This window comes from Seriola lalandi, unplaced genomic scaffold (genome assembly GCF_002814215.2).
Source record: "Seriola lalandi dorsalis isolate HSWRI2012SDOR001 ecotype SW California unplaced genomic scaffold, Sedor1 jcf7180002054666, whole genome shotgun sequence".
In the NCBI taxonomy this organism is placed as follows: Eukaryota; Metazoa; Chordata; class Actinopteri; order Carangiformes; family Carangidae; genus Seriola; species Seriola lalandi.
Genome location: NW_019525219.1, coordinates 250607 through 264370, shown reverse-complemented (window position 1 = coordinate 264370; position 13764 = coordinate 250607). Strand labels below are relative to the sequence as shown.

The window sequence follows — 13764 nt, the reverse complement described above, 5'->3', positions numbered from 1 at the left end:
CCCACCTGCTCTCCGGCTGCTGTCTAACTCCTTTTTCCATCTCTGGGTTTGTTTGTTTGTTTGTTTGTTTGTTTGTTTGTTTTCAGGTCTCCTTGTGCTTCACGTCTCTTCTGCTGTGTTTCCTTTTCTTTTTCATCCCATGTGCTCTGTTCTTTAACCAGGACGTGAACGTCAAGTTTTCCTGAGTAGCAGCGAGTCGTTGTTTTTGGAGTAAAGGTGACATGAGTAGAGCCGGGTGCTCGTTACTCGTTAGTTAAAGCCGAGGAACCTTCCTCATTTACTCACAACTTAGGAAACTTTTATAAGATTTTCATTTCAACATGTCTGTCAAATATCTCAACAATAGTATTATCTGTCCACATGAAATTTTGTACAAACATTCATGGTCCCCAGACAGAGAATCTTATTAACTTCAGTGATCCCCTGATTTTTTTTATTTACTTATTTACTTATTCTTCCTCTACTGCCACATGAGGTTGACATCTGTGATTTTTAGACATCCATGTGTCCCTCAGGATGAACTGCAACTACTTTTCATCTTGCACCATCATCAGCTCAAAGATCCAGTGTCCTGCAGAACTGATTTTCCCATCAGCCTCAGCATGTTAGCATTTAGCCTCACAGAGCTGCTTAGTCTTTTTCTACTGGAGCCTCTAAAGAAAAGAGTCGTATCTGATGTGCCTTTAAAAAATCTAACCGGACCTGGTGCCGGTTTGGGTTGAAGGACAGCGTCTCCAGAAAGAACTCCAGGCTTCCTGGTTGTCCACGCACAAAGAACAGGGCCATGGTCGGTCTGTAGTGTCTGTTCATAAACCCATCAGTCGCCCTCGCTCACACTCACTAACGTTTTCTTTCAGCTCCGTCGCTCTCTGTGCTTTCACTTCGTTTTCCCTCCTGATGTTTCTGTGGTGATCACCGTGGTGATAAAGATAACGACTCACCTCGCTGAAATGTTTTCCCTTTTTTCGTTTTTTAGAAGTCAGCTGATTTTCCTGCATGTGCATGGCTTATTGCATGACAGATCTAGTCTGTGTTTTATTTTTAATTTTGTTTTTTTTAACAGAACTGAACATAAAACTTCTCTCTCCGTCCCACAGCTGCGTAAAACAGGTCCGATTCGAGGCACCAGTGCTGCTCATGAGCAATGAGGCAAATCAACCAAACCCTGTCACGATGATGTCATCCGAGACACGTCCACCACGATGAGGAAGTGGCCCTGACGTCGCCTCTTCTCTTCCTGTCTCACATGATTCATTGGGGGGTTTGACACGATTGGTTAACAGTACTGTACAGATCCTACCCCAATCACAAGCCTCCTGTTCACCCCGAAAATAAAAAACATGGTTTTGCATACATTTAAAAAGAAAAAAGGAAAAAAAAAACTCTTTGCACAGAACGTTAATTGCCTGATATGTAATTGTTAGTTGATTATTACAATGGGCTTTGTTTTTATTCAGGTGTGTAAACCGTGACTCAGAAAAGTCAAGCCTTTTAAATTAATTAGAATGTTGTTTTTAGCGAAACAGATTCCCACAAAAATTGGTATCAGATGACTTTAGCAGGTATTGGACCATGTATCCCCCCCCCCCTTGTATTATAACTGTCTGTCTCCACTTTAATCCGTGTCTCCCCCCTCAGTATTGTCTATATTCTCGTCCTGGTAAACTTTGTCTAGACCCCCCCCCGTGTCTCACTGTCCCCTCTGTCTGGCAGTCGGTTGGGAATACTGATGTTTCTGTTTTTATTTTTCTTTTACAGTTTTGAGTTTTGAGGCTAACCCATGTCTGTTTATGGTTCAAAGCAGATATAATGCTCATGCATGATAGGTAATTCTTTGCTATCGTTACCCCGCCCCCCCGCCCCTCCCTCCTCACATGCACACACGTCCCACATTTCAACATGCACACCGGCCCTCCTCCCGCTCTCCGTCACAAGTGCATGTGGACAACAGCAACTCCTCAGTAAACTGTCGTTGCATGTGTGTAGTCGCTGCAGTGCAGCTTCGCTCAAGTGGATTGTTTGTGTTGATGTGGGGGGGGGGGGGGGGGGGGGGGGTTAGCGCCCTCTAGGAGAGTCTGTACAATACACCTGTGTGTTAGCGTGTGCATCTGTGTGCTTGTTTGTGTTATCAACTGCCTTCACTCTTAAAGGACTGTCACTCTTGGGACTGAGACGAGAACGTTCAGCTTGATATGGAGGCGTGTGCGCTCAGCCTGTTGAACTCGGCTTCATGCTGTCGCTGCATGTCCTTTCTCCTTGGCTAGGGCTTTAACTGGAGGCTCCCACTGCCTCCACACAAGCTTTTCTTCTTCTTCTTTTTCTTTTTTTAGGCTAAAACAAACGAGGATGAGAGTCTGTGCGTTGCCGTGTGCATGAATCAAGGCAGTTTTTTATATCTCTCTCAAACTACCGTTTCCTCTCTCAGCTGACAGAGCGAATGGGTCCAGGCAGATGTGCGATGTGTGTTGCAGCTGTGGATTGACAAGCGTTCTGAGTGCATAGCTTTTATTTTTTATTTTCACCATGTATACTGAATTTTCAAGCTTTTCATCGACCTTAGCTTGGAGAAGGTTTGAGGTCGGTCTGAGCTTTTTCTTGACTGGTTCTAGTTGAGGATGAAACTGCTTTGGCGAAGCTTAGATAGATTTGACTCTTACAGTGCAGATCGGTGTTGGGTGATCTAGTACGAGCCTTGATCTGGAAACAGGTGGTGTCTTCATCCTGCTCACACAACTTTTCTTTTTCTTTCTTGTGGCTGCATTGATTGAGGTTGTAGCCGTTCTGTCGCAGCGAGAGCTGAGTTTAGCCGTCTTTACTTTGAACTTGTGCGGATCCCGTCGGGCTCTAGGTGAAAATATTTAGTGATTGTTTTCTATGATCATGACGTAGCTTAGCGCAGTTCTACAGCTGCGATTTAAGACCTTGTTTATTCAATCAGGTATGAGTGTCTCCAAAATTTCTTAGGTTTTCGTCGTGAGCTATCTGTGTGTGGTCTGTGTCGGACAGGTGCAAAGAGGGTTATAAGTGTACTTTAAACTAGAAGTGGACAAACTGTACATACAAACACTGACTTGAATGGGGATATTCACAGCTACTAGGCGTTGTCAGGTCTATCATATTATACTGTACTGCTACAAGTAACTTTAAGGAAGTCGTGATGTTGTCAGAGCAGCTGACGTCAGCTCTGTGGACAGTGTGCTGTGTGTGTGTGTGAAGTGGAGCAAACTGTCCACGTGTTGTTGCTCATACCACGGTTTAACTGTACCTCATCCATGCTTACGAATGTACAGCTACGAAATAGATGTGTCAAACTATGCAGGACGTTTCTGACCCGCAGGAACGCTGACATGTTTCACACCTGCACAAGCATGACGCGGACCCGTTATATCATCATTACATGAGGACAGGTGGATTTACTAAAACTCGATTGGATCTGCATGCTCAACACTTTTTCTTTTTCTTTTTTTTTGTATTCTTTACATTTTTCCTTTTTTTTTATTTTAAATTTCTTTTCTCTCGATTATTCTCCATTTCCGTTTGATCAGTACATCAGTGCTTTTGAGAAGCTCTTGAACTGCATCAGACAAGAAGGGAACTCCTGTTAAAGGGGCGGCTCCTCCTCAAAATCAAACTGGTTTCAGCTCGACCTCAGATTCACCGACGAGGAGTGAAAAGCCTGAGCGAGTTTGACGCTGACGGGAGTCGCCCCGGAGAACTACAACAGGCTGTGTGATGTTCAGTTTCGTAGCATTACCAGTGATGCCAGCCAGGGTATGACTGTGAGGGGAGGGATAGAAGCTTAGGGAACAGATGGAGTCCAAAATACTGTTTTCTTTATTGTAATCATGAATAAGCACTTGCAAAATCTACTGTTTTTTTTTTTTTTTTCTTTTATGTTTTCTTTTATTTTTTGTTTTTGAAAGACAAAGATTCACAATGTATTCAATTTTCTCTTTTCTGATAAGGCAAAATTCAGGGGAATTAGTAGTGAATGTAAAACAATTAGTTCCTTTTTTTTTTTCTTTTCACGGCTGTCGAGCTGTGACAGAAGGTCTAGACAATGGAACATAACAGAATATCTAATAAATTTGAACAAATAAGAGAATCAATGTGCTGTTTCCTGTTTGTTGTGTAAGGAACGTGTGACTGAGTGTTTTATTGTTCACCACACACTCGCTCTACAGATCTTAAAGTTGCTTTACAGCCCGAACACTGTGAAATATAATCAGTCTGAGCCTCACAGAGACGTTGGTTCCTGATCGGGACGTTATATTTATTTTCATCTTCTGATAATTACAAAACTGTGGAAAGACAAAAGAAACAAAAACAAAAACAATCCAAATGAAAAAGTTTAGGTTCCAGCTTTGTTCAGTACACACTCATCACATCACTTTACACTGACGCCACCAAACTAATACCAACATGTTGTTCTGATCAGATTCACCACAATTATGACGACAAACAGATATCCTCACATGTATTGTTGATATCTGCCGACATGTAAACAGCTGGTCCATCCACAGTTATACCTTTAAACATCCTTAATAACATTTCTCATCATCAAAATAATATTCTTCTTGGTCAGAATGTCAGTTACAGACGTCAACACATTCTTACTAGTAGAAACTGTATTTCAAGATACCTACAACTTTTATTTCTCCTAATCAAAGTTCAGTTTGAGAAATCTTTAAATCCTTAAACAGAATATAAATAAACCAAAAAGTCTTAAGTGCTTGTTATAAGGTTTAATCATTAGACCAGATGTGTTGTGCAGATATCTGTAATTCACTTCTGCGTCCTCAAAAAGAACATTTCAGATATCATCATCATTCTTCCTGGAATGACTGATGCAACTTTTGCCTTTTTTTATTGAGCTTTCACTTTCAGATATCCAGTTATATTTTTGACCTGCAATAAAATTCACACTAGAAAAAAACCCCCAAATAAATAGAAAACTATAAAACACTGATATCTAACATGTAATTGCAGATGAATTTGATAAAATGTTAAAACAGCTCGTCACGTGAGTCGCCTCCACCGCTGGGTCCACCCATGTTTCTGCTTTTTCACACTTCTCTGTCTCTCACGTCTCGAGTCTCTGTTCGTTCCCACGTCCTCTGACAGTTTCTGGAGGACCTCAGTTTCAGGATGAGCCCTGCAGAAGTGACCGAGGAGAAGTTTCTCTCTGTGCATGTGGTGGAGAGCCGACCCGGGCTGGGCCAGTGGCAGTGGCGTGTGGGGGGGGCGCAGACCCTGCTCTTCCTGATGGTGAGCGTGGCGTTGTGTGGCATGGCCGTAGAAGCCTGCTTCATCTACCGTCTCTACCGAGCTGAATCTGTGAGTATCCGCTCGACTTATGCATTTGTACTAGAATATCCTCCTGCACAGATTTAATTACTTGAAGTATAATAAAGATATATTGATTCTATTGAGGTAAAATGTCAAGACAAAAATAACAAAATGCTCAAATTAGTGACACTGGAGGATAAAATGACAACATCAAATATTATGAAAGCTGCACACGTCATGTGTTGCTGATGAGAGCTGCAACATTTACAATACAAGATGGAAATGCAAAGACAGTCACGACTGTTCACACAACTGCAATCACAATCAGATTACTTTATTGATCCCCAGTTACAGCTGCTCCCTCAGCAGAGAATAGAGAATATGAAGTAGGTTATAAAGATAAAAGTACATATTTGTACACAAGATAAATATATACATTAAATATAAAAATATGTATTTATACTATAATATATAAAAGAGAAAAAAAACTGAAATATGTAAGAATATGAGTTTCAAAATTGCAATTGTCACTTGAACAATAAATAAGTAAATAATGAAGTAATGTCAATGTAATTTCTGCATTTCTCTGAGTCCCGTGCCACCTGTAGGAAACTGCCTGCTCTGCCTTTCTGTCTGTAATCAGTCTGGAAATATCTCCGGTCCAGGAGGGAGTTCAGTGGTGCAGCTTGAAATAATAATAAAGTCATCAGCATATTGTGAGATTCACACTTCACAGAAGCATCAGTTTAAACCAAAGGAGCCTTGAGACAAAAACAAAAGTGACATTCACTCCAATTAAAAACTGCTGATGGTGAAAGTATTTGGTTCTCATGGGGAAGAGAGCAGAGCAGAGATGGAGAAGTGCATCAAAGTCTGGGTCATTTATGGAGAACTGCACAGACCAGACTTGATGGTCAGTGATGGTGGATGGTCACTGCGACAGTCATGTAGAAACAAGGGGAGGGTGAAGAACAGGAAGTGGTCTCTGCCCGGTGACATTTTGCTCTTTTTTTTTTTTACCAGAAACACAGACCTGTCCCACTCTGTCATGCAGAAAAATAAAATCACAGGGAAACAAAAAGTGAATCTGAAACACAAATTCAGTTTTATGATGTGGAGAAATTTGGAAAGATCTGCTCACATTTGGAGAGACTGGAGTCTTTTACATCTTATTTTCATAACTTTGCATCTACACACACACACACACACACACACATACACAAGAGGTAAATCACCTTTGTTTGCATTGCAGGCCACCTCAGCGTCGCCCTCTAAGCTCATGGCAGGTATGTCTCAGCATTTTTTATTAATAAATAAATATCTTCAGTTACTGGAGCCACATTAGAGACTCGGTGTCTGCTCCTCACTCAGGTCAGGAAGTTCCTCCCTCCAAACCAGTGGCACATCTGACAGGTGAGACCAGAGATGTTGTCGTATCATTTATCATCATTTTCAGTGAATTACACAGTATTTATATTCATCAGGTTTTAGCATTATTCATGATGTCTGATGTTGTTGTTGTTGTCTTGTTATTTGTGTATTTGCAGATGGAACAGATGCAGTTCATGGACAGCAGATCATGGCGTGGAGCATGATCACAGACCCTCTCCTCTATGGAATGAACTACAAAAACAACCGTCTTATCATTCAGACGGAGGGTTATTATTATGTCTATTCAAAGGTTTTCTTCTTAGACAACGGTGTATTTCACCATTCTGTCAGTATGGAGACTCAGAAGTATACTGGGGGAAGTCTGACCCTCCTGCAGTCCAGGAAATACTCCCCAGGGACGCATCAGTCTCGATCCAACAGTTACCTGGGTGGAGTGTTTCGCCTGAACGCAGATGATGCTCTTTACGTGACAGTCAGCAACACCACAAAAATTGAGCGACACGGAGGGTCTGAGAACATCTTTGGTGCATTTATGATATAAAATACCACACTGACCATCATCACCATGAACCTTGCCTCAGTCAAACTTCCCTGAATAAATAAAGGAAGGTACAAAATCTGAAAGTTTAGAGGAACAATAAATAAAATTGGGACAGAAACATTATTGACTCTTCTTTAAATTTAAATTCTTTACGTTTTATATGCTTACTTGTATACTGAATTACACTATACTGAACAGCTTTAATTCTGCTGTATTGATGTACGGTTATGTATACAAAATAATGAAATAAACAGAAAGTCTGTAGGTTTTCTCAAGGCTGTAATAATAATAATAATAATAATAATGATGATGATATTTTGTGTGCTGATTTGATGATTTAATTATTGCATTTCGTTACTTTTAGACTTTGTCTCTTATTCTGATGTTAAACACCTTCAAGTGTCACTGTGTATTAAAGGTGCTTTACAAATAAAAATGAACCTGACTAATAATAATCTATTTGTGACCGGGTACTAAGTTTACTTAGGTTGACGGTAATGGAGTATTTTCACAGTGTGGTTTTTACTACATTTACTTCAGTGAGTACTTCCTCCGGTGCTGAGGGGCAGAAAAACGGCCCAGACTAAATCCTTTAATCGCTCCTCGGGGCAGCTCTCAGTGCGCATGTGTGAACATTTACCCAGCAGGTAAACTCCACCATGGCGGCGAGAGGCCATGTGCAGGACCCCAACGACAGGAGACTCAGACCTATATACGGTACGGACTCATTGTGGACTTGTACACGTATGCGTGTTTGGAGGTTTGCTAACCTTTCTCGTGGTCTGTACCGGTGCATGTGTTTGAAGTGGAGGGTGTTGGGAGTCGGAGGGGCAGCGCTGCGGCCCCTCCAGCTCCAACCACGGGTTCTGCTGCCTGCAGCGCCCGATGACAGTGCACCTTAACCGGTCTGTCACCGAGCCCGAGGTAGGACACGACTAACCCGGGCTGGTGTGTGGGTGAAACCGGGTGTCTCCTCGTTAAACCCGCAGACATCCTCGGTGGTTGTTTGTGTGTCCTCCGGTTCGAAGAGTTTCTCGTGCTAACGGTCGCTGTTTGACAGCTAGCCTAGCCTGCTAATGTGTCAGCTAGCCGCGGACATGCTGCAGCCGCTTCCACGCTAAAAAGAAAAGTAGTTTAATTGTGAAATGTGGGTTATTGTGCCTCCGGTTGACAGGTATTTACTTTGTGGTCGGGTGTCCGGGTCCAGTCTGAACCGATAACCACTTTGTTTCCTGATAACTAAATGTAATGCGGTTAGCTTCTAGTTAGCATTAAGCTCATAACAGTTAAAGGACAATGCTTCAAGCTAACTCCTGTACATGAGAGGCGCTAGCCTGCTAGCAAGTTAGCATGGACCTGTTAATAAGCGTTGTACTGTGCTGCTGAATAGTAGAAATAGTGGAGTTTTATTGTCTTTTTGTTTATGAGTAAATGATAGAACTGGTAGGAACCCCGGCTGTTTGACAGCTGCTTTCTACTGTCGAGTAGTGGAGTACAATTTTTGAGGTACTTGTACTTTACTCGAGTATTTCCATTATTTGTCACAGAGGGAAATATTGTAGGGCGGCTACTAATGATTATTATTTTGTTATTAACTAATCTGTCACTTACTTTCTCAATTAATCGTCTTGTCTTTAAAATGACAGAAAGTCGGGGAAACAATGTCCTGAAGTCTTGTTTTAACAACAGTCCAAAATATATGAATAATGAATAAAGTGTCACAGTGAACTGAGAAAAACAACAATGATGAGTTGGAATGGATGTTTGACACTTAAATGGTTTAAATGGTCAATCTGTTATCAAATTAGTTCCTTTCATTAATCCACTAAACTGCACCTGTAACATAAAATACCCAATATAATTTCTCACAGACTAAAGTGACAAATGTCTTGTCCAAATATTTTATATGGTGTGACAAAGAAAAGTATCAAGAAGCAGCAAATTTCTGACATTTTTTGCTTTAAAAAATGACTTAAACGGCTATTCGGTTCTCCAAAACATTGCTGATTAATTTTCTATCGAACGATTGATCAATTAATCGACTAAAAGCTGCAGCTGTATTTGAAAGTAACGAGCAGTAAGTTAAATACTAAAGCATCATCGATTACCCAGCCAGTAAACCAACAGAATATCTCAGGAATCTGTTCTGGAGATTTATCAGTTTTTTTCTTCAAAATAAACTTTAACATTTTATTGAGAGAATAAAAGGTAAAGTAAATAATCACTAGTTCAAGCACATGAACACCTGTCATGGTACAAACCACCTCTGTGTCTCCTTGACCACATGACTCACTGTCAAACATCATGAGAATAAACACCAAATTTCTTAATAAAGATGAAATAAACAAGCAAAGACTGAAACAGAGCACTGCTCTTCAGATGCTTTACAACTGACTGAAATTCCCAGTTTCTGGTCCTTCTGTTCGTTGCTCCAAGAGAAAGTTTACATTTTAAAAAGTTAGTTTATTTCTGAACTGAGTCCTAACTTATGTTCTATTTCAAAATAAAAATCTCAAGTCATAAAAAAAGAAATTAATCATTAGTAGTAGTCTAACTAGATAACTGAGTGTATTAATACGTAAAGCTGACACCATAACTATATGTGTGTCTGAATGGATGGCAAAGGCTGAAGTATGCGTGTACACACACACACACACACACACACACACACACACACACACACACACACACTCTGACACCCCAGTTCAGCCTCCTCAGGACAGCTGGTTGCCAAAATTAACCGTGCCAGACAGGACACTGTGATTATGTCATGTCTATTCTCTCTGTTTAAACTGTCATCACAGATCAACCAAAGTTGACGGAAGCCCACAGAAATCTGAGGAACCCGAACGCATCGTTCAGATCCAGGCTTGATAACTTCAGCAGCACTGACGCTGCAGTCATGAATAAAATAGACATTTAACTTAAAACTGACATTAACATTTAATATTGAGAGTTTACTTATTTAGTTTTCAAACTACATTTTGGTTTCACTGCAGCTGCTGAGCTAAAACTTCACGGAAAGGAGAAAAAGTAATTCCTATCAAAAGCTGTTCATTCTCAGTCCGGGTGTGTGTGAAATGCTCTTCAGTTTCAGTCGGTACGAATCAAACAGTGGTGGAGGAATTATTCAGGTCCTTCACACGCTGTAGAAATACTCCATCACACGAACAAGTATCTCAGTATAATCATCAAAATGTACTTCAGGTATCAAAAGAAATGTCCTCTGTGACTGTTTCACTATTATATCATTATATTATTATTATTACTGATGCATCAATTAGTATGTGTTAATTACTCGTTTAATCAATCAACAGAAAAGTAATTGGCAACTGTTTTTAACAAACATATTTAACAAACCTAGTGAAACAAAGCCACAGAGGACTTCCTGCCTTTTTTTGTTATTTATCATTGTAAACGACATATTTTTGTGTGTTTGGATTTTGGGTCGAACAAAACCAAACATTTGCACATTTAATGGACTAAATGATTAAATGATTGAAAAAAATAATCAGCAGATTAATCGTTAATGAAAATAATCGTCAGTTTCCGCCCTGCTTTCAAACTCTGGTTATATGCGTGATGCATTCAAGTGGAATATCCTCAATATAACGTTGTTTTCTGTGTGTTTTTCACAGATTACCTTGACAATGGCAACAATAAAATGGCGATACAGCAGGCAGATAAACTGCTGAAGAAACATAAGGACCTGCACTGTGCCAAGGTGGGTGACTCAGGGAAGCGTGGAGTTGTGTTTGTCTTCTCTGCGTGGATCTCACAGGAAGCCCTGTGTGTACAGAGCAGTTACTACTGCCTCACCTACCGCTCCAGCTGTTGTGTAACGCAGTTATAATCTCTCTCTGTACCTCTACACGTGCACACACTTCACCAGACTAAGAAGAGTGCAGCACTGTGCTCAAGGACACTTTGGTGGGGATGAACACATGCTGCAGCTGCAGTGGTCAAAGCTGTGACCTGACGGCTTTAATGACAAACCCACTGCACCGTCACCCGCACCTCAAAACACGTTGACCTCTAAATTAGAGTTTCTGAAATGAGAGTGTTGCTGCAGTAGCTGAAGTCGACCTGAACATCTGTCTCATATTCCTGAAGTAAAAACACTTGTCTCATGTGAAATGTTTGTGGAGCCTCTTTTGTTGAGGACGACATTTCATCCTGCGTTTGTTTCTCTTTCCTCACAATGAAGGTTTGATGAACATAGTGTAAGGTCTACTAAAAGTCAGAGATAATTGTAAAAGGAAATAGATTGAACTTTACCTTTTTTCTTAACCTCTCTGCTTTGTGTCGCTTATGTCTGAACTGTGATCAGTTTGACCAAAGATTTTATGGAGATTGTTTCATTTGAATATTTTATATTTCCTGAAGAAGCTTCCCAGTATTTCAAAAGAAGAATGGAAATATTAGACGGAACATATTCTGCAGTAGAAATGTTCGTGGACGTATGTGGAACTGGCAGCGTAGACGGGATCGATCAGCAGAAGTAAAGTTTCTGTTTCATTTGAGAACCAGTTTATTCTCCAAACTCCAGGATGGTTTAAACCATCGCAGGAGCACTTAGTGTTGAAAGCAGCACCTGGGTTTTCATCAGACCACAAAGATTGTGAGCAACTGGATGGAAGTTTTCAAATTTGACAATTTCACTTCTTATCTGAGTTACTCACACAGGAAATTATTCATTTGGAATCAATAATGGGGTTTTTTACACCGCAGAAACTTTCCCAGAGGACCAAGTGCCTTTTGAGCGACTCATGAACTCCACTTGCATTTAACTGAAGACACTAAATTTATTCCTGTGTGAGAGATCCAGCTGCAAAAAAAGTCCCTTACCTACTCATGGTTGAGGAAACATCTGAATGTTTCTGAATTATCAAACTCAGTTTCCACTTCTGCTGCAACCTGCGTGCTGCTTCATTTAAAAAAAGAATAAGGAACTGTTACTGTAGTATCAACATTAGGACGAGGGGTGGACCTTTCTTTGTTATTTATTAACTTAAAAAAGAAAGTGATGTTTCTGGCTTCCTGAATTGTTAAAAGAAAGAGAGACTGTGTGGAGAGAGAGAGAGGAAGTGGTGATGTTGGAACAAAAGTGAAGAATAGTCGCAACATTTCAGTCGCTGATTCATTTTTAAACGTTTATGTCACGTTATGTTCTAAAGCAGAAATAATTAACCATTAATTATTAAACAATTAACCATCAAACAGTGTCTGCGTGTCTCCGTCACAGACGGCGGCGTCGGTTCTTAATGTCTCATTGGTCTAATTTGCCTAATAGTCACATTTCTTCAGATGCAGCGAAAAGACAAATGCAGATGCACCAAGAAGTGTTTCCTGGTGAAAGAGGCAAGAATCAGTTTTATTCGTGTCTGTTGTTGTGTGTGTAACTCCGTGTTGTTGTCCTCTCAGGTCCTGAAGGCCATCGGCCTCCAGAGGACCGGGAAGCAGGATGAAGCTTTCACTCTGGCCCAGGAAGTGGCCACTCTGGAGCCCACTGACGACAACTCGCTACAAGCTCTGACCATACTGTACAGAGAGATGCATCGTCGTGAGTACATGCACACACACACACACACACACACACACACACACACACTCACACACTCACACTCACACGAAGGCTGGTAATAACAGCGTAATGACTGCATGTTAAAACATGGCGCCCTGTTGTCGACAGCGGAGTTGGTGACCAAGCTGTATGAAGCTGCAGTGAAGAAGGTCCCGCTCAGCGAGGAGTATCACTCTCACCTCTTCATGGCGTACGCCCGTGTCGGCGAGTACAAGAAGATGCAGCAGGTGAGAACGCTCACGTCCACACTCGCATATGAACATGCAAACACACGTGACTAACAGCTGTGGCTTTTGTGCTCCATTGGTAATTTTTAAAAAGACGGACACTTAATCAGAGTAATGAAGAGGATGTTGACGACTGCGTCTTGGCACTTTACAGGCAGGGATGGCCTTGTATAAAATTGTCCCCAAGAATCCGTATTACTTCTGGTCTGTCATGAGTCTGGTGATGCAGGTATGAGCAGGATTTTTACGACACACACGTTTTACACCCTTTAAACGTCGGAAGTTATTCTGACGTTAATCCTCGTGCTCCGTTTTGTTCAGGCCATCTCAGCACAAGATGAAAAACTGGCCCAGACCATGTTCCTGCCTCTGGCTGAACGCATGGTGGAGAAAATGGTGAAGGAGGAGAAGATCGAAGCAGAAGCAGAGGTGAGTCAGATGTCTGTAGAGAAGTTGTTTGTTGCGCAGTTTTACCGACACCTCTGCAGTTGGATATTTACCGCATGGGCCTGAATGTGAAACGGCTCAGTTTTATAAAAATGGAAGGAAAGAAAAGATTCTTATCTTTTTCACTTCCTCATGACGTTCTGTTACAGCAGCGATTCTTGGCTGGTGCACAGATGATTCGGTCGGTTTCTGCAGACGATTATGACCCATTTCCCTCCGTGGCAGTCCGACACGTCACATGATCTGTCAGAGGCTCCCAGAGGTTAAAGGATAGGTTCACAGGT

The 13764-nt window shown here is 41.2% G+C and overlaps 3 protein-coding genes across 4 annotated transcripts in view; all 3 read left to right on the top strand.

Moving 5' to 3' along the window:
* The window catches only part of pitpnb (phosphatidylinositol transfer protein, beta), an 18106-nt gene extending 14001 nt beyond the window's left edge, over positions 1–4105 (top strand). Inside the window, exon 12 of the mRNA XM_023421207.2 lies at positions 1098–4105. The gene's annotated coding sequence lies outside the window, so the exon portion shown is untranslated. The remainder of the gene's footprint in view (positions 1–1097) is intronic.
* A 966-nt stretch (positions 4106–5071) lies between these two features.
* On the top strand, positions 5072–7677 carry LOC111665996 (tumor necrosis factor ligand superfamily member 6-like). Its single transcript, XM_023421173.2, has 4 exons — positions 5072–5337; positions 6542–6575; positions 6661–6702; positions 6837–7677. The coding sequence occupies exons 1-4, from the start codon at positions 5149–5151 to the stop codon at positions 7220–7222; spliced, it is 651 nt and encodes a 216-aa protein (XP_023276941.1). The 5' UTR covers positions 5072–5148; the 3' UTR covers positions 7223–7677.
* Positions 7678–7835: 158 nt separating this feature from the next.
* Positions 7836–13764, top strand: part of naa25 (N-alpha-acetyltransferase 25, NatB auxiliary subunit) — a 13494-nt gene continuing 7565 nt past the window's right edge. Inside the window, exons 1-6 of one of the 2 annotated variants that reach the window (XM_023421217.2) lie at positions 7836–7939; positions 10861–10946; positions 12647–12785; positions 12915–13033; positions 13188–13262; positions 13355–13462. In XM_023421217.2, the coding sequence (XP_023276985.1) occupies positions 7882–7939; positions 10861–10946; positions 12647–12785; positions 12915–13033; positions 13188–13262; positions 13355–13462 (585 nt within the window). In that variant the 5' untranslated portion in view covers positions 7836–7881. Of the gene's footprint in view, positions 7940–10860; positions 10947–12646; positions 12786–12914; positions 13034–13127; positions 13263–13354; positions 13463–13764 lie in introns of those variants that run through there. The other variant, XM_087177958.1, reaches the window with a different exon arrangement.